The sequence below is a fragment of the Solanum verrucosum genome, unplaced genomic scaffold, assembly GCF_900185275.1.
Source record: "Solanum verrucosum unplaced genomic scaffold, falcon-dt-bn FXZP01000207.1, whole genome shotgun sequence".
Lineage (NCBI taxonomy): Eukaryota > Viridiplantae > Streptophyta > Magnoliopsida > Solanales > Solanaceae > Solanum > Solanum verrucosum.
The window spans coordinates 3,876,066-3,898,190 of record NW_026019996.1 but is presented as its reverse complement, the minus strand read 5'-3'; the positions used below and the strand labels follow the sequence as shown (position 1 = coordinate 3,898,190).

Sequence of the window (22,125 nt, the reverse complement as noted above, 5' to 3'; positions counted from 1 at the left end):
TCTTACCAAACCTCATTACACCCTTCATGAGTGAGATTTTCAAGTAAACCCAATCATAAACATCAAACTCAAGATCCCTTATTCTAACATCGGCATATGACGTTTGCCGACTTTGAGCCATTTTCAACCTCTCTCTAATAAGTTGTATCTTCTCTATGGCTTCATGTACCAATTAGGACTTATAAGGAAAACTTCACCCACCTCAAATCAACCTATAGGAGATCTACACCTCCTACAATATAGTGCCTCAAATGGAGCCATATCAATACTCGAGTGATAACTATTATTATAGGCAAACTCAATCAGTGGAAAATGGTCATCCCAATTACCCTTAAAATCAATCACACAAGCTCTCAACATGTTTTCCAAAGTTTAAATAGTACGCTCCGCTTACCCATCGGTTTGGGGATGAAAAGTCGTGATAAACTTAACTTTGGTACCAAGACCCTTTTGGAATAACTTCCAAAACTGAGAAGTAAATTGGGTAACTTGATCGGAAATAATGGACAAGGGAACTCCATGCAACCTCACCATCTCTCTCAAATACAACTTAGCATGATCTTCCGCAGAATAAGAAACCTTGACAGGAATGAAATGAGCAGATTTCATCGTCCGATCTACTATCACCCAAATCGAGTCATGTTGTCGCCAAGTGCGAGGCAAACCAACTATAAAGTCTATATTCACATCTTCCTACTTCCAAGTAGGAATACCAATGTCTTGCGATAAACCTCCCAATTTTTTATGCTCAACCTTCACTTGTTAGACAATTAGGACACTTAGCCACAAATCCCACAATATCCCTCTTCATCCCATTCCACCAATAGATCTCCCACAAATCACAGTACATCTTGGTGGATCCCGGGTGAATAGAATATCGAGAACTATAGGCTTCTAACAAGATTTGTTCCCTCAAGTCATCAACATTAGGAAAACACAAACGACCTTGATATCATAGCACACCATCTCCCCCTTGGGAGAATGCCTCAATGAACTTCTTAAGCACCGCATCTTTCAATTCAACCAATATTGGATCAAGACCTTGCTTAGCCTTCACATCCATCACAAAAGATGATACAAATCCATTATGAACCATAACACCGCCCTTTGTGGAATCCACTAGTTGAACACCTAATCGAGCCAACCTATGGACATCTCGAACCAACTATTTCTTTTCGCCCTCAACATGAGTAACACTACCCATAGATAATCGACTAAGAGCATCCGCTACCACATTAGCTTTACCGGGGTGATAAAGGGCACTCATGTCATAATCCTTCAATAATTTGAGCCACCTTCTTTGGCGAAGATTCAAATTCTTTTGGTTAAACACATATAGCAAACTCTTATGATCGGTGAAAACATCAACATGAACCCCACGCAAATAATGCCTCCATATCTTTAAGGCAAAAATGACCGCCGTTAATTGTAGATCATGGGTAGGATAATTCTTCTCATGGATTTTAAGTTGCCTTGAAGCATAGGCAATAACCTTACCATTGTGCATAAGCACACATCCCAACCCAACTCTAGAGGCATAATAATATACCACAAAGACATTTGTACCTTCCGGTAAAGTCAACACCGGAACGGAAGTAAGTCTATCTTTCAACTCTTTGAAACTTCTCTCACAAGCTTCCGACCATATGAATTTAGATTTCTTTTGAGGCAAAGTCGTTCAAATGAGAAGCAATGGAAGAAAATCCATCAACAAACCTTCTATAGTAACCGGCCAAACCTAGAAAGATTCTAATGTCCAAAGGAGTTAGGGGTCTAGAACAACTCTTGACCGTATACGTCTTCTTAGGACCTACCTCAATACCCTTGCTTGAAACAATATGACCAAGGAAAGCTACGGACCTTAACCAAAAAATTCACATTTGCTAAACTTTGCAAAAAGTTGTTGGTCCTTAAGAATTTGCAACACGATCCTTAAATGATCAATATGTCCATCCTCACTTCTTGAGTAGATCAAAATATCATCAATGAACACAATTACGAACATATCAAGGTATTGTCTAAACACCATACTCATCAAATCCATAAACGCCGCCAGAGCATTAGTCAACCCAAACGACATTACCAAAAACTAATAATGGCCATATCGGGTTCTAAAATCCGTCTTCAAAATATCATCTTCTTTAACTCTCAATTGGTGATAACCCGATCTAAGATCAATCTTAGAGAAGTAACTTGCTCTATGAAGTTGGTCAAATAAATCATATATCCTAGGGAGAGGATACTTATTCTTAATGGTCACCTTATTTAACTGAAGATAGTCAATACACATACGAAGAGAACCATCCTTCTTTCTAACAAACAAAACTGGAGCACCCCATAGAGAGATACTCGGTCGGATGAAACCCTTATCCAACAAATCCTTCAATTATTCTTTCAAATCCTTTAACTCTGACGGAGCCATTCTATAAGGAGGAATAGAAATAGGTTGTGTGTCTGGGAGAAGGTCAATACCGAAGTTTATTTCCTGCTTAGGAGGAATATCAGCAAATCATCGGGAAACACTTCTGGAAACTCATTTACAATGGGGACCAACTTAAGAGTGGGAGTTTCAGAATCTATATCCCTCACCCTAACAAGATGGTAAATGCAACCATTAGAGATCATCTTTCTAGCTTTAAGACAGGAAACAAACTCACCCTTAGGCATAGAATCTCCCCTCTTCGACTCTAGGATAGGCTCATTTGGAAACTGGAACTTGAGCACACGATTTCTCCAATCAATAGAGGCATAACATGAATGCAACCAATTCATACCAAGAATGAAATCAAAGTCTAACATACCAGCTCTACTAAGTCAACAAGAGTAACTCTATGGGACAAGGAAACGGGACATTTTCTATAAACCCTCTTAGCCACCACAGAATCACCAACATGAGTAGAGACAGAACATGGTTCTGACAATACATCGGGGAGTAAATCAAACTTCATGGCCATAAATGGCGTCACAAAAGACAAACTAGCACCGGGGTCAAGTAAAGAATATACATCAAGTTGAAAGACTCTTAACATATCGGTAATTACATCCAGAGAACTCTCTTGGTCACCTCGGGTTTGGAGAGCATAGAAGCGGTTTTGCTTTAGAGCATTGGAATTCGAACCACTAGGAGGAGCTTGCTTGCCTTCCCTTCCTTTTGTCACAAGCATTGGGCAATCCCTCATTTTGTGACCACTCTTTCCACAACTAAAGCAACCATTTGTGTTGGCTAGACACTTACTATCGTGCTTCTTCCCACACTTAGAACAAGTGGACCTAGCCACGGAAGATATACCACCATTCCCTTCTTGAGGTTTAGGGTTAGACACCCTATCCTTGTTGAAGTTAGAAGGAGCATTGGAGGAACTTTAACCGGATGACCCTTGTCGAAATCTAGGATGACATGTCCATCAGATCTTGCATGTGAAAAATTACCATCACCGGTCTTAGCCCTCTTTACCTCCCTAGCCTTCTCTTTAAGTTTCTCCTATTTGATTTGTTGTGCATGTACCATGAGACGTGAGATGACCATATCATGAATGAGCATAGCAGTTTGGCACTCTTTAACCGCCATTTCGGACATACCTGACACAAACTTACTCATTCTAGCCCTAGAATCGACAACCATTGTTGGAGCATATTTGGATAGTTGTGTACACTTTAGAGCATATTCCTTCACACTCATACTACCTTGACGAAGGTTAATGAACTCAAGCACCTTTTCTTCCCTTATCTCAAGAGGGAAGAACCTATCAAGAAAAGGTGATTTAAATATTTCCCATTCTATGGGGTCCGCTACTACCGATCTTGTTTTTTTTCATTGATTGTACCACACTTGAGCAACACCTTTCAATTGATAAGCAACCAATTATGCCTTCTCTCCCGAAGTCACTCCCATGATAGCAAGTACCTTATAGACTTCATCGATAAACTTTTGAGGATCTTCATCAACCTTGGAGCCATAAAATTCCAGAGGGTTCATCCTCATGAAGTCCCTCACTCTTGAAGCTGTCATACCCACATTTGGGTTCACGGGTACTACCACCTCCCTACTGGCTTTGGGCTGTCACGGCTTGAGCCAACACTTGATAAGCTGATCTAAACTCCGCATTTGTAACTTGTTCTGCCAAAGGATCGACCGGAGCTTGAGGAAGAGCTTGGGGAGGAGCTTTTTGTTCCACATTCTCCCTCACATTTCTTCTAGTATAAGCTCTTCGCGTAGACATATCTTGGAGAATATAGGATAAGGATTAAGAGAGAGACTTTATAGAGTTAAACTCTATCGCACAACTTTAGAGTAATGAAAAAAGTGGAGTTTACTAATCATCTTGTAGTCTCTCATTCATAAATGTGGCACGTTTCACACTCATGAACAAGACTCTAACAGATGTGGTTTATGAGACATCCTAGGACCATTATAAACCTTGTGCTCTGATTACCAACTTTGTCATGATCCATGGATACCCCCTAGACATAACACGGCGTTTGGAACCCCAAAAGGACTCCACACAAGCCACTTAGGTCTCATAACCTAAGAAATAAAATGATAAGGGTAAAACAATAGTCCAAGTCCAAAACATTTTATAAAATGAAAAGGGGAAAAGGCATAGATTCCCCCCCCCCCCCCGCCCGAACTTGTCCCGAAAAGTCAGTTACACGCTTAAACTATCATGGTGACCTATTACACACCTTAACTACTCAAAAGTGAATTTATTACCACCCTGAGACGTGTAACACCACTCTCACATTATGTGGTGTATTACACTCGCTACCACATCAGCGCTACGTCAGCGTCATGACATAAAATATAATTTTTTATTTTTTTTTATTTATTAATTAAATTTTATTTTGTTAACTATATTTTACCATACTAATCCCTAATTAATTGTTTTAATTCTCTAATAATTGTATCTTCTTCATCACTAATTCCACCAATTTTAAATTCTCATTTCATTAGAAAATCATATTCGGCCCCACCTTCACTATTGATTTTGTTCTTCACCACCATTATATCACCTTCAATTCTTCTTCTTCTTCTTTGTCACCCAACACCAAATATCACTACCACCATTATCAATATCATTTTTTTCTTCTTCACCACCTTCAATTACCTCTTTTAATGTCTGTCACCCGCCACCCATCGCCACCAAACCCATATTACCACCAAAATAAAAAATTAATTAACAACCAAAAATTCTTTAACAAAGTAAAAAAATGAAAAAGATAAAAACAATCAATCAAAAATTTTCTAGATAAAATACAATTATTCACTAACAAATCTATGGAAATTAACCTAATTGTGAATCAAAGAAAAATTGTGCTTTAAGATTGTGATAAAAAATGAAGAGGTGTGATGAAAATAAAGAATGAAGAAGAAGAGTACAATGGGTGAGGTTTGAAGAAGAAGAGGTGTGGGGGTGGGGGTGGAAAAGAGGATTCTAACTTTTTTTTACTTTAACTTCAAACTGACGCGCCTATTTTTATTTTTTTGCCTCATCAGTTTTAGGGGGTAAGAAAATTCACTTTTGAATAGTATAGGTGTGTAATAGGTCACTATGATAGTTTAAGTGTGAAACTGACTTTTCGGGACGAGGTCAAGGGGGAATTTATGCCTTTTCCCAAATGAAAAGCGGAAGTCTAACTCATGTCTCATCATAGCAATCTAATACAATAGAATGAACTTGGGCCTAGCCCACATCATGTTCGAAAAGGGAATACAAGAAAGAAACTGAAAAAACAATAAACTCCGTCCTCGAAGCATGAGGACTCATTTTCTCTTGCGTCGCCTCCCAGCGAGAGCTTCCTAGGCTCGAGCCGGAGGACTTTCAGAGTTCTCCTAGTTGAGCGAGACGTGGACTGGCGAGGTAGCCTCAGAGGACCTAGATTCAGATGATAACACTCCCCCTCCCCATGGACCTTGATTTGGGTTTGCCCCACTTGGGCATGTAACAAACAATATTTATACTTTTTTTTTCTTTTCCTTAAGTTTTTGTAAGCACATGGATGGCCGTTTTACTATTTTCATAGTCGTAATTAAATGCTAGGTGATTATAACTCATTGTTCTATTGCTCAGTACTAATTGGACTGCGGAATTTAGCCAATGCACGATTCGGAGTACATAAGCGAAACAAGGGAAAACAGGGGAGACAGGGCTGGGATTCTGTCTCGTCGTGTCCCACTCTAGCGGGAAACTTCCCGTTCTGGCGGTCCTGCCCTGGCGGGATGATCCCGCCCCAGCGGCCCTGACGGGGTCAGTTTCCAGGACAACACTTCCTGGGGGTTCCCCCATTTCTAGAGTTTTTCATTGACTCCCAAGACCATAATTAAGCATTTAGGATAACCCTCTTAGCTAAGCTAGGAGTTGTCCATCCCGAGGTCAACCCAGCGGTATACACACCAGAACCTTTTCCCATTAATTAACACAACAAGCATGCACATCCTAAGAATATGTCTATTAATCACACGATTTACAATTGGTTGCAAAACATGTCAAGGGAACCTTTCATAACAACAAATTCCACTATTATGCAATAATAACCTTTTACCTTACATGGTTCCCGACCAATCCCGATTGCCTTGAAACAGTAGTTTCCCTACAGTCACAAGTCGTTCGTTTCCCTTACCCTATTCATCAATGGTAAGTCCATGCACAACTAAAAGTTGCACTCCCTCTCATAAGTATATCATGTCACACGTCAAGAATTTGTTTATAAATCACATCATAGTTTATCTCTAGACCTTTGCACATAACCAAGTGATGACTCTCTCTCTGACAACAAGTTAACAAAAACCCAAGCAATCATAACTCACATAATTTCAAACATTTAGGCAAGTACATTACACACATCAAAATCTAGACGGGCAACATTGTGCACATAATCACATCATAGCATTCAAGCAAGTACACTTCACACACCAACAGTTATTCAGACAACACCATGCACATAATCACAATTTCAAGCTACATCACACAGGCAAGTCAAAATTATTAACTTAATTCGCTTCATGGATGACTATTAGCTGATCATCCATGTATTTATACAGCATCTAAGGCCAGATACCAATTGGAACCTTCTCGGTTCTAATTTACCTTTCTTGTGTCCCTTTCGTCGCGACTACGACATCCAGTTCACTTCGTTAAGATACCAATTGAACTCAACCCATACCACAAGCAACAACCCGCACGGAAGGAGAGAAGAAATGAAACCATTTCCTAGAATGCTTCATAGCTTCTTAAAAATTAGATGTGGATGTCAACACACCAATCCGCAGGAGTCTATTCCACATTTTCTCTTGTACTGGGAGACCGGCAACCTGGGCTCTGATACCAATTTGTCACGACCCAACCCACCGGATCATGTGGGCACCTACTCTAAAACTTAAGTAGGAGGACTCTTGATACCCAAACGGTTAAAAACATGCGAAAGATTAAGAAAACTAGACATAAAAGGAAATTCATGAGATTTTTACATAATAAAGAGTTTAAATAATCCAAAGTTAAATTTGTAAAATAAATAACTCCTCAAGGGACCTAGTCTAAACAGGTACAAGAGCTTCTAAGATTACAGGGTATAAAATACAGTAACTAATGACACGGTGATATACCGTGAGTTTACAGTATTTTTAATACATTTCACTTAAGAGTTGTGTGTGTCTAGGGCCATTTTGTATTAGTTTTTATGTATTTTCCTCATGTTTGCAGGAAATATGTTCAGACGTGGAAACTGAGAGACGCAACTAAAGGATGTGCAGAAAACGGCATCTACGAAGGTGATCCACGGACCATAGGTCCATTCACGCTCCGTAGATGGGTGTCGTAGATAGGCAGGAAAGCCTTGAAGGAAAATCAGGGAATTCTTGACCAAGTGTGGAACCACGGTTGCAATCAACGGACCGTAGATTGATCTACAGACCGTACTGTTGATCCGTCAAATGATTCAGAGAGGGATTCATGTACCTGATTTTGAAGATTCTAAGTATGGAGCTACGGAGGAGGATCCACGGACCATAGATCAATCCACGGTCCGTACTGGTGCTCCGTCATTTGGTTTAGAGATTTGAAGATTTTGAAGTTAGAAATTTGCCCAAGTCCTGAGTCACGGAAGGGACCTACGGACCGTAGATCAATCCACGGTCCGTAGGTCAGTATCGTCGATTGAAACCGCATCCTGAAACATTATTTCCTTATTTTGTTTCCTTTTTAGTTAGGACTTATTTTTCTATATATATGACATGTAAACCTCATTTTCGGAGGTTAGACTTTATTACTTTTATTCTAGTTTTTGGCTTTGGAGATTAACTTGCAACTTTAGCAATTCTTAATTTCCTAAGCAAGTTTTGGTGATTTTTACTTTGAAATTCAAGTTGAAATTCTGGGATTATTCTACTATACTACGTAAGTTCATGATTTATTCTTTAAACATTATGAATTGTTTTCTTGCTAACATGGGTAACTAAATCCACAACTAGGGTTGTGGGAACCATGAGCGATTAACGAAGTATGAATAGTAACTAAGTAATTCTTGAATAGTGTTTTGCATGCATTGATAATTCTTTCATCTAGAAGTCTTTTTAACGGTGTGAAACATTAGAACTCGCATTGTTGCTACTTGCCAGACCAAGGAGGTAGTTAATAAGAAAAGAATTATCAACATAAATTTAGTGTGATACTATCTAATAGAATTAATGTCGATTGGTGCGAGGGTGAAAAACTAAGTCATACATCGATGTGACGTCTAATAGGAGGTAATGGTAAGGGTTAGTAAATTATACACACGTAGTCGGACCAAGGTGCAGGGTGAAATTCTCTAGATGCCGGACCAAGGATTTAGAGATACATAACTTATCGTTTTGCATGTAATACACTAGGAAGGGATTGCTATTACTAGGATTACGGAGTTATGAGCTTATGGGGAACACATACTCCCTAGTTTCCTTCTCAATTAGATAACAACAAAAGTTTGAATCTTGCTTACTAATTACTTTAATAATTTCCAAAATTTGTTACACAAACCCCCCCCCTCTTCCTTTTTTTACTTATTTGTCTCGGAAATACATTGGCTAAATGAATATAATCGTTATTGAACTTAAGTCTAAACCATATTCCTCGTGGGATCGACCCCAACCTACAAGTTGGGTTCTTTACGTGATAACGATCGCTTATGCTTCTGAAAAAAGGTGTAATTTGAGTGTAGCACACAGCTCTCACCACAGGGAAGGAAGACTAAAAGTTATTGGAGATTATCTTCGTCTTCACCTATGAAACATCACTGACCCTATAACTAGACTATGCCACATGGCATAGCAAGAGCAGTATCAGTACAAACAACACCTACTGATAGGAATCATCGGTCAACCCGATGTCCATCGCATAATATAAAGAAATCAATCAACAGGAAACATGCAATAAGAAAGTACACCTCTCAACATCTATCCTCATGTCTTTACCATTCCCGTATACTTTAAACGTACTAGTACACTTGACTCTAACCCCCTACTCTATCACCGTGCTCGCTGTGTTCTTGATCATAGCTTAACCCTTTTATCTCAGATAGGAGTTCCCGAATACAACCACTACCAACCCGACCAACCACTCACGACATGCCCTCGCTTCTTCAACATCACAATTCAGCCCTTGACCACATAGTATACTCTATCAAGGCTCGCTAACCATTTCGAATATGAATCCCCTTCCCAACGTAGGACCTAACTACTTTTTGAATCATGAAAGCTACCCCACTTATCATTGTTTAAGAACATAGACAGTCTCTCTAAAAATAGCCGATAGTAACACCTGGACCCTCGGTCTCCACTTACCAGACAACATACAAATTAGGCATGATCATTCACAATTAATTCTAGTAAACGAGATATAAGCAGGTAACCACAACACAATAAAAGCTCATATACCGAGATACATAATCAATCATCATTTTAGGATCAATATACAATTTCCCAATATCAATGACATGTAGATATGAATGTAGTAGTCACAAATTGTCCTCTCGTGGAACTACACCCAAACTGTTAGTGTGTCGAAATGTGACAACCGATCCAATATGTGTTGGAACGTGACCTGGTCCAATATATGTGTGTCGGAACCTGACACCCGGTCCAATACATGTGTCAAAACGTGACACCCGATCCAATATATGTGTCGGAACGTGACACCCGATCCAGTCAGCACAATCACAGCCTCAATCACACCCATAATGAAAAGTTCACATAGTCACACAGTCAAGTAACTGGTTCATGGCATGTAATTGTCCATACTTAGTCGTTTCATTAGGTTCGATTCATGTTTCTCTATTCCCATACATGCATGCATACAATGGAGTAATTAACAAGCATATATAACACAAACGGGAAGTCGAACCATCACCTACCCCTAGTTCACATGACGAGGCTTCCCCCCACCCACGGTACACATCATATTTAACAACTAGGAGTACATGTACAACCGTCCCTTTTTCCGTGCCCGAAGGCCTAAACATGAATTCTACCATCAATTAGCAATATATTATGCAGTGAGCACGAATTTACGACTAATCAAGTAATTAAACCTAGCCTACCTGGGCACCAAGCAACTGCAGAGGGATTGTAGCTCCAATCCTGGCTTCCAGACAACGAGACGGTGGATTTTTGCTGGGAATTGGCGAGTTGTCGTCAACCTTGAGCTAGAAATCTATTCCTTCTTCATTCCCAAGCCTAGAGCAGCCTTTTGAGGGTTTTTGGGGTGACCCTCGCCTCTTTTTGGCACTTGGGGAAAAAGGAGAAAATAAGACTTCGCGTCATTAAGTTATGCCCTCTGAACATCCCGCTATGGCGCTCCCATCTCATTGGGGCACCGCCACCGTAGCGGCATCATTCGCTCTGGCGAGACAGTGGGGTCCAGTTACTCACGATGTTTTTCCCTTCATAAGTAACAACGGTTCGGATCGTTACAGTTTTGGTTTGTATTGTTATGTTTTTTGGTAGCAATAAGTCGTGCACTCACACTTGATTCAACTATAAGATACATAAAACAATTGATGGCAGAATTAATAGTTGAATGAATAAAAGTAAATGGTATATTAGTCGGCGAAGAGAAGACTATTTAAAGATCAACATCACATTCTCTTATAAGTTCACTTAATCTTTATATAACATTGAATGACATTTAAAGAATATGATGTTTCGATCAACTTCTTTTTCTATGTTAACCAGTGGAATTTTTTGACCTTCTATAGTGTTTTTACCTTCTATGATAGAGTATAATAAAATCGTTATCATAGAAAATTGATTGAAACAGCTAAAAAATGAAGTATAATAAAACTGAACCAAATCAATAATAAATCGATTTTATTTGGGTTTGGTTTGGTTTGGTTTTAGATTTTTGGAAACCGATAACATTTAGTTTAGTTATGGTTTTATTCGAAAAAACCAAAAAAATAACTGAACCAAACTGAACTGAACCGAATCGATAAATTATATACATATATGTTTTAATATACATACTTAATATATTGTTTTTATAAATAATTTTAAAGATCCTATATATGTTTTCATCAAAATTTCTTTATAATTTACTTACTGAAAGAAAAAATGTCCAAGGTGAAAACATTTACCTTATTGATTTTACGTATATGGGTGTCTATGACAATTTTTTGTGGGACTGAAAACGTTACTGTCTCTTCCTTCTAGGCAAAAATAGTGAATTTTAAAGTTTTTTTCATAGTAAATTCAGTGATCGAAAGTTTTAGTAATTTTAGTCATTCTAACTATTTTTCGTTTTGAATTGTTGTCACTTTTTTCATTTTTTGAATGATTTTTTTTTACTTTGGTTTATGGTTAATAACCAAGTCAAACCAAAACTGATAACCATCAAATCGATAAATGTATATTATATTTTGTTTGGTTTGGTTTGGTTTGATTGTGATAATTATAAAACCGATTAAGTTAGTTTGGTCATGATTTTGACCAGTAACCATCCCATAAACACCCCTAGTCCCACCTATATTACTTTAGTAAGATTTTACTATATTCACAAATAAATAAATTTTGCATATTTAGATTTTAATTTTTAGATATTGAAAATAAGCCATCTCAATTATTCACTGTTCAAATGCAAAAGTGAGGGGTAAATTGGAAGAAATCATAGACAAAATCGTAGGGATAACCCACTCTGTCCAATCATCCAATAGGCAGCTGCTGACGTCCCCCTCTTCCGGTCAGATGTACGGCCAACTTCCCTTTCCCATTCCTTATCCCATTCCCCCGATGTTTCTCCCCTTCACCTCCGGTCCACCTTAGCACCCTGCCTTCTCTTTTCCGAACTTTAAATACCGATCACGCCTGAATCGGAGTCGGTCGCCGATTTTCTCTGTTGTATGGAGAACCAAACTGCTACTCAGAACACCTCTAGGCCTCACGCTGGAGGACGTGAAGACTGCTGGAGTGAAGGTGCTACTGAAACCCTAATCGAAGCATGGGGCGATCGCTATCTCAGGCTTAATCGCGGCAATCTCCGGCAGAAGGACTGGAAGGAAGTCGCCTACTCCGTTAATTCACGTCAAAATGGAGTTAAGCCTCAGCGCACGGATGTACAATGTAAGAACCGGATCGATACTTTGAAGAAGAAGTACAAGCTTGAGAAAAGCAAGTCAACTCCCTCAAAGTGGCCGTTTTATAACCGTCTTGATTATGTCATCGCTTCCAATAATGTTTCTGCCTCACCCTGTAATAGAAGACCGCCTGCCTCGATATCACTTGCCGTTAAGGAAAAAATTAGCCCCGACTCAAACTTTGGTGCATTGAATTATTCAGGCGGTTCATCCAGGTTGAATTCAAGTGGTTCAAATGACAGCGCACACGATGATTTGGCCTTTGGGAGTGGAGAGAGGAAGAATAAGATGGAGTACGTAGGGTTATCCGAGGATACCACCGCATTTAAGGAATTAGCAAGGGCAATTTTGAGGTTTGGGGAGATATATGAAAGGATTGAGAGCTCAAAGCAGCAGCAGATGATGGAGTTGGAGAAGCAGAGGATGGAATTCACCAAGGACCTTGAGGTACAACGGATGAATATGTTCATGGAAACTCAGTTACAGATTGAAAGGTCTAAATGTGCTGCCAAGCATCCCCCTTCGGCAGGTGAAAATTTCAGATATTTACTGCACCTGTTTGCATTTTTCTTGGCTTCAGAAAAATGAATCTATTGCTGTCTGAGAGCTGGGATTTCCTAAGACTCTGAAGAACTAGTAGAAATGATCTGTCTGAATTGAGTACTTGAAGGGGATCTTTTGGTGTAATTCACAAACCACTTTGTTGTATGTTTTTAAAAGCAGTGAACTTTACCTAAAGCATAATATCCTGTTCTTCACACGATCAATTGGATCATACTTGAAGTTATAGCATTGAACCATCCTTAAGAGATCACTGATAATCAGTTACTATGGTTTCCCAAGGTCCATTTTCTGAGTAAAATTGTCAATTCAAGATGTTTTCCATGAGTGCATAACCGATCATGTTTGCAGTTAATAATGCAAGCTATTGGTTGTTGGCTGTATATATTTACATAATTGTTGTGTTACAAGATCCTTATAGTTCCCTGCTTTTTTTGTCATACTTCTTTCTTGCTTTATTAGCTACATTATGAAGTCTTTATAATTACTGCTATGTAAGTGATGTTTATTTCGAACTTTCTTACTATTAGTGATTGTGATTGGGTCTTAAACTTTAGAATGCTCCTTGCCACATTGTGTCCTAGCTTTCCATAGTTTTCCTTAATTTTCTAGAACTTTGTGCATTCTCCAGCAGTTATAAGAGTGTATAGTTCATAATTCATATGTTTGGAAGATGCAGATAGAGGAAATGTGAGCTGACTGGTAGGCAAGTTAGAGTTTTAGATTTTTCTTCCTTGATAGCGTAAAACAAATATCTCTTACATCATAGCATGTTGCCTTCATAAATGCGAATTGTCTTTGGGAGTTGAATTCAGAATAAGTAACAATAGAGGATAAAGACGATACTCAAGGATAATTGGGTTATTACAATGAGCATGATAAAAAAATGGATATATAGGAATATGATTTTGAGTAGAACCTTTTCAAACGTCCACTAGTGTGATATGTGTAGGAGACAAGTCCACAATTGGTGAAAAATTTGATGCATGGCATGGATCATTCAACCTTTTGGAGTGTTATTAATAAGTTCCCCAAGTGGTGGTGTGGGTAACACTATAGAGATCTCAAACATTTTTCGGAATGTGGTCTTTTCTAACTCTTAGGATGCGTGCAACTTTCATTACCCTCTTTCCTCCGACATTGTGCCGGAGATATTTTGATGATTCTCATATCCCTTAACATCTTTCTCTTTTCTGAATCTCATTCTCTCTTTTCCTAAACCCTCCGTTAATCTCATCTCAACCTCTTTTGAAATCTTCACCCCTTCTCTCTTACCTAGAGACTAGAGTTGTTTACTCGTGCCCTTATCTGCTAACCAACTTCCAACTTCTTTTTGCCTACTTGGTTAGTTGAGTACCAATCACTGAGTAACTGGAGCTTAGTATAAGACGATGAGATAGGTGTTTGATACAAGGTTGGTACGATAATATAGGGTGGAATATGGTATTTTTGGCTTGCAGCAAAAGTTTCAAGTTGTTAGAGGCAGCCAAGTGATAATTGGTTTGAAACTGTTGAGAGGTGGAAAAGTATTATCAACATAATAACTTTTGATAAGCATTCTTGACCTTTGTCAATGTATGAAATTGGCTTCTGAGGGGAAACACAAGATATGTAGGAGATGGAGAACGAGAAACACCAATCAATTATATTCCTACCATGTCATTGTTGTAGTTCCCGTGCACACATTAGTGTACGTGGTCGTCAAGTAATACAATGATTGCAATGCAATTGAAGAGGTCAAATCCCACAGGGACTTTTGACAGCCAGTCTTGCGATATAACTATAGAAAAGTTGCATTAGTGGAATGGGGGATCGCACCTTCAGCGAAGAAATAAGGTGACCAGCTGGATGTTTTTGGAATCCCAACAATATTTTCTATATAAAAAGAATCCGAAAAGCCTGATGTCTTTAAAGGATAGGGGAGACCTTTTTTTTGGGTTAGTGCGCACATGTATAGAACAAGTGTTTTCCACAATACTGTTTTATTACTTCTAGTTTTACGATTTAAAGCATAAAGATTAACAATGATTGAATTGGATGTTCTGATAACACAGTAAAAGACAGATTCCAGGGTTATGCTGCTTATATGTTCCACCCAGTGTCTGCGTCTAGGTTATCCTGCAAATTACTACTGAGCTGTTGCTTCACGAGATTGATAATAAGATTATGGGTTTCCCAACCTCTGATCTCCTTTTCGTGTTAGCCTCATACCTATATTGTTAAGTGATGAATGTTGGCTTCCACAAATGCATTTTCATATCCAATATAAGAGGCAAGTAGAGCAAAACTAGGTATATTTCTATCCTAGCCGCAAATCCGCTCCCGTAAGAATGCATCTACTCCATTAACCCTTGTTCTATCTTAACTTCTATCTCTCAAGTTCCGGTACAAAATGTATGTTTATTCTACTGGTATTGAAACAGTAAAATAGTAAGCACAAGGTTAAATGAACAACTCATGAGATAGTACTGCAATAATACGTAGATTACAACACAAACGTTCATACTTTGTCCATAACCCTAGAACTAGAGCATTTAGCCACTCATAATTCTATTACACTTGCGGGAATTCATGTTCAAGGAAAGAAATAATGCTAAATTAAAGAGAAGAAAATTAATCCTAATAGAAGAAGCTATGGTGTGATTGTTTTGTGCTCCAAATATCCAAATATGATCCCCCACCCCCCACCCCTCAAAAACTTCCAAGGGTTTCTTACATAGTATGTGGAGAAGACTAAGAGGCCCCACCCAAAAATAGGTGGGAATTTACAGATTTTTTGCCACGTTGCCTAGGCTCGCGCTGCAAGAGCCTTTAACTTTTTCCTCCTCTAGCTGTTGTAAAACTTCAGAGAGCTTGATTTCTGTGAGAGACTCACCCCAAGCCTCGCGTCACAAGGGTCTGCTTATTTTCCACACTTAGCCATTTTTTTGAGCTTTTCACCTGCGAATGAACATTACACCTCAATTAGTTCTAGAATACTAGAATGAGTAATAGCTGGGAATATTTCGTGTTTACTCTCTGAACGAGGCATAAATGTGGGTGAAATATGGCCAAAAGACGTATAAATACACCCAACATCAGTCATCCAAAACTTTATTTCTCTTGAAAGGTATATCAGAGTCCTTGCTGTGTAAGGGGCAAGCAATCTATGATCATCATTTGGAGACTGAAAATAATGCTGGATGGCAGATGCACATATTTTGGGAATAAAAAAAGGAGTTTTGTTGCAAAAGTAGCTCAAATCATGGCATGGCCCAGACAATATCAAGATTGTGGAAAATGAATATCTTGAGTAAAACTCAGTTCTTAATTGACATACGCTCTATTAAAGGCAAAATGGAATATCTAAGCAGATGTTGAATTAGTTCTGTTGGTTGTAGAGCTATGATCCCTCCCAGTCACACTGTACTACAACAATGGGTAGATAGAACTAGGAGTGACTATTTCTTGTTTGATTTCCATTGAGGGTTGGGGTGAAAAGAATTAAACTGCAAGGTGGAACTTAAAAAAATATAAATTGTGTTTGGAGTGATGATCCCTGCCATATCTGGATAAAGTTGTTTAGTTTTCCTGCTTATTGCGAGAATGTCTTCTGGACAATTGGAGGTTGATTCAGTGGATTCTTAAAATTGATGAAGATACTAGAAATAGAGCATATATGAGATGAGTAAGGAGTGTGAAATTTACCGGTGTCAAATTATTGGGATCACTGAAGCTTATCGTTGATGATCTAAAATTTGAGGTGCCATTATGGGTTGAGTCATAAGCATTGGTGGACAAGATAAGCTGGACTTGGAAATTCATCACCGGAATGTGTCTGCAGCAATGCAGCGGTGCCCTATGAGGTTGGAAAGTGTGAGAAGTATATTGGAGTGCTGCAAGTCAAAAAATGAATAGAGGATGGAAGCAAATGTTGAAGACCATTTCTCTTGCAGCTTTTGAACTATAAATAGAGATGCTTTGAAGATTAAAGACATCATATCCCTTTTATAAAAAAAATTGATGCCTATAAAATCTATACTTTTTGGTTTAAGAGTAGTATGATAGAAACTTAGTATTTTTAATTTTGAAATTCTTGTCGGTATAATAAAAACAACAATGTTATAATCTCTCTGGTTGTTGTTCGCAATACCTTCTTGGTACTATTATGAAAGTTATCTTACCTTATAAAATAACACTAAAGAAATTTCAAACTTGTATGAAGAAAAAAGTGTATAATGTTGAGTTTCGAAGGTGATATTGGCTAACATAATATATTGACTAAGGTTTCGTAAATAGGAACAATGTCCTTTTAGCATTAACTTTGCCACGAGTTTTGTCAATCAGAACTATGTTATTCGTAAATAACATACACCATGACACCTCACCTTGAATTTTTCGTGTCAATGCATGCATCACCAAGGCAAATAAAAAGGCTAAGGGCTGATTCCTGGTGCAACCCCATCAAAATTGGGAAGTTCTCAAAGTCTCCTCCCAGTGTCCTTACATGAGTATTGACTTATCATATATACCCTTATTTTCCTAGTCTAAGCCACATGTATAGCCTCCAATCAACTCCGTAGAACCTCTCTTGGGACTGTATCGTAAGCCTTCTGTAGGTGGATGAATACCATCGGTAAGTCCTTTGCTTCCCTATATTGCTCCACCAGTCTTTTAATGAGATGATGACTGAAATCATTCAGGCCCTGACATGAATCCAAACAGGTTTTCAAAAATAGCCACTCCCCTCCTCCCCCTTATCTCCACCACCCTCTCCCAAACCTTCATATCGTGGCTTAGCAGCTTGATACTCTTTGGTTGTTGCAATTTTAAATGTCACCCTTGTTCTTGTACAACAAAATCATTATACCTCACCTCCATTCTTCAGGCATCTTTGCGTCTTGAAAGCGACATTAAACAACTCTATCAAGCACTCCACACCTGCCCTATCTGAGCCCTTCCAAAATTCAACTGGGATCTCGTCTCGCCCGATCACTCTACCCCTATGCCAGGGGCGAACCTACATAGTGTCAAGAGGGTTCATATGAACCCACTTCGTAAAATTGTTTACTGTATATATAGGTATATTTGATTTGTCTTCTGGACAATACATGTATAGATATAATATTGACCCCACTTAAACAAAAGCAAGCCTTTGGTCCAGCGGTAAAGTGGTTTCATTTTTGGAAGGAGATTGTGAGTTCGAAACCAGCCAACAGCACAATACGTTTTGTTCTACTCTTTTCCAACACCAACCAACAACAGAATACATTTGTTTTACTCTTTTCCAACGCATATAAGATAATTTAGGAAAGTTTTTCCAATATATTAATCTCTAAAAAGAAAAATAACTACACTATTTAAGTTCTTTCTTTAAAAAAAAAAAACTAAAAATAGTTCTCAATTTTCAAATCCCTCGTTGCTTTTTGGCTGAACCCTTTTTCTTGTGCTTTTCCTCATTATTCTGATTAAAGCATATATTTAAATTATTTATTTAATAAAAAATAAAATTTTAATTAAATAATAATTATATATTAATTGATTTTTAATTAATAAAATTTAGTTTATTGTTTTTTTTAAAAAAATCTCCTTCATATGTTGAACCCACGTGGTAAAAATCCTAGGTCTGTCACTGCCCTATGCCTCCTAAGAATAGCACCCTGAAACCTCCTCAACCTTTATACGCGACATGGATTATTACTTGTAAGCAAGTAGTAGAAATTTTTGTGATATTTCTCTCATAGGAAGCAAATTGTATATTTGACACTTCAATTTTATTCTAGTTTGAATATTTATTTGACGCTTCAATTTTGAAGCTCGCCAGATGTGGTTTATCTCGGTGACTCGGTCAGTTTCTTTTTTACCAAAATGTTGGCACTTTCTTAAGTTGCTAAATCCTACTAAATCGAGTTCAACTGAAAATAGTTGTCAAATATAGTGACCATTTTAGTGATTTGTCACTACTTTTCGGTGCTCAACATTTTATTTGGCGAGTCATCATCCTAAATACTACCTCTCTTTGGAAATTGGCCTAAATTTTTCCTATGGCACTATACAGTTTACCTCATTCTCTTTAACTTTTCGCCCTATTAATTATGGCCTTGGTTAATAAAAGCAATTTATGATTACCATATAAACACCTTCTGATAGGTCTTAACTGTGGCATCTCTAGGACATCTTTCGTATCTGCTGGCTCATTAACTTTTCATCTTTAGTTCCTGGGTCTAGCTACTTATCTTGGCTTCAACTGCAACATAAATGCTAGGATTGCAGGGGTTCTCATTTGTAACAAGCAAATACTATGAGATATCTAAGATAACTGGAGATCAAATAGCAGCTGTACATGGTCTATTAGGAATCCTTTTTGAAGTTAAGTTGTGGTTTACATTCTGGCACTCACTCGATCTTCAAAATCTGGAGCTTACTGTAAAGTTAAAAACATTTGAGAAAAAGGAACTATAACTGTACCGTTTACTTCTTTCTTAGATGCTTGACTATGCCTTCATCACAACGTCGTCAAGATGTTATAGCTAAATCTGAGCATTGGCTTGTCTGAACTAGAGTGGTCTGTATCTTTTCTGGCTAAAGCTTCCCCATCCCCATACCTTACACAGTTTAGGAACTATAATCAAAAGATTGCTGTGATTAGTTGTGAGCAGGATAATTGTAAGGGCAAATTAATAACAAGAAAATCTACAGGGATCTGTTTGTTTGTAGAATCCAATTGCTAGCTTTTGCGTTTTTCTATAGTTTTCACTTTCTTATCATTGGGCCAGAGTGGCAAGTTGTCATTCTTTTCTATGATGTTTGTTTTAATTACTTTTCCTCTTTCTTCCTGTGAATGTGTAAGACTGAGAAAGGAAGAAGCGGTACAGTTACGTTGAAGGTCGTGAGCCGCATTACTTTGTTTCATGGACTTGTATGATGTACTCTTATATTTTATACTCAGAGGATCTTTAGGATAAGCTAGGGTTCCTTGAAAATATAGTTATTATCCCTGTGGAGCAGAGCTTATGATTTTACTTTTCCAGAATTCCTGATACCAAAATGTCATATGGTGTGGAAAAAGATTCATGTTCATTTTTCATTGTTGGGCATATCAATTGTTAGGATTGGAGTGTGAAATTCTAAGAGGCGCAAGATTTATGAGCTCTGACTTGGAAATAGTAATGTAAATGTTTGCACTACTTTAACATAGGACTCTCTCTCCTTATCCCTCGTTCATGCACAATTGTCACATACTGAGCTGTTTTTCTATTTGCTTTGATTTTTTTTTCCCCCTTTGCTTTTAAGATTGGTAAGAAATCTTCCTCTTTACCTAGTGATTGAAAGTCGTCAGATGTGTTTGTATTGTTGAATGATGTCAGATGTTGCTATACACTTGAGCCTTATTGCTTAGTTTCTAGAAAGACGTTCCATTTGCTAACCTTCATGTATGTTTCACAGGAAAATAGTTTTATGCAGCAGTTACATCTACTAGGGCAGGAAATAGCTGCTGACCAAGGGCTAAAGTCACACAAAGGTGCTTGTAAATTTTTCATGTAGTTGACAGAAGAAGCTCAAGAAACTATGATTATGCTTGTATTTGGATCTGCCATGTTTGTGTACATGATATGTTGTTATGCTACAGGTTATTGTAACTTAAATATTTATTAGGGTGATTTTTTTTATTTTCACTTGAAATGAGTAGGTGAATATTAGTTGATGTTTCGCGACATCTTGATGAGCCCCCTAAACAATGACTGGGTTTCTCACAGACTTGTTTAAAATAAATCTGCAGTATTGTAGTGAACACAGAATATTGAGGCTGTAGGAAACATCCAACTGCCTTGATACTTGTCTCTGTTAAATGATTAATGTACGTACTTCCATTATTCACAATATTATAACCCTGACTTCTGGGGTATCGTTTGGGGGTGAGCTCAGAAGCTCTGGCAGGTTGGCACATCACTGGATCATTCTAACTAGAAAACATTAGGCTGGAGATCCTGGCTCACGCGCATCATGAATAGAGGAATCATTGGTTCTTTGTAGTAGTTGGTAATTGGTACCTGCTTCTCAAAGGTAGCCGAATGCGACTATTACATTGAACATCAAAGTTATCCCTGTCATAGATGTGCATGTGCATGTAAAGTTGGCTCATGAATCACAAACTAGTCTTACAGTGGAACTGGAACAGAAATAAAAAAATTATCGTCAATTTATGTTAGCTTGTTACTAGTGATCATTCAATTGCTCATTTGTTATCAAGTGATATTTAAAAGGCATATACAGTATCTTCTCTATGCGGTTACGTCTAACAGGACTGCTAAAGCTAAAAAAAAAAAATAGAGATCAAACTTGTTTTGTTTAAAGCCCTCCTGACTTCCGAGGTATGTGGTGTACAGCGTAGATTGATATGCTCAAGTTACACTCTGATGATGTAACGTGATCGTATGCAAATATAGTAATCTAATAAGAGTTGGAGTCAAATTCCAAAGAGAAAATGAGTTTTTACTATTGGAACGAATATCAAATTATAGTCAACTTCTTTTTCGTAAAAGGTGAAGAGTTATTGTACACTAAACAAAAGATTGAAGTAAATAAGATTGTAAACGCATAAGATTAAATCACTAAGGTTGTGTCCTCCCAATGAATTGCTTTATTTGTCCATTATCATGCATTTATAGTTATGCACATCATCACTCAATATTTTTCAAGTTTGAACTTTCAACGATCTAGTTACAAATGATGCTTCTGCAACTATATGAGTTATTTAAATAAGTCTGATTAATTATGCCAAGTAAATCCTATTCTTTGTCCAAATCCTAACCCACTCTTCCGAGTTTGAAGATTAAGATATTATGACATATGTACCAATTAGTCAATCAAGAACAAAAAGAAGTTTGATATCTTATAAATTATAATCAAGTAATATGCAATCACATAACTTTATGAACTCTACAATCTTAGTTGAGGATTTAGCTATCATACTAAAAGTAAGATTAT

General features: G+C 37.8%; 1 protein-coding gene across 1 annotated transcript; it reads left to right on the top strand.

The window, feature by feature from the left end:
- The first annotated feature begins 12,107 nt into the window (after positions 1–12,107).
- LOC125819260 (trihelix transcription factor ASIL2) lies at positions 12,108–20,810 on the top strand. The gene is made up of 2 exons (XM_049498729.1): positions 12,108–13,126; positions 20,584–20,810. Exons 1-2 carry the CDS (start codon positions 12,364–12,366, stop codon positions 20,589–20,591), a joined length of 771 nt encoding a protein of 256 aa, XP_049354686.1. The 5' UTR covers positions 12,108–12,363; the 3' UTR covers positions 20,592–20,810.
- Positions 20,811–22,125: the final 1,315 nt, after the last annotated feature.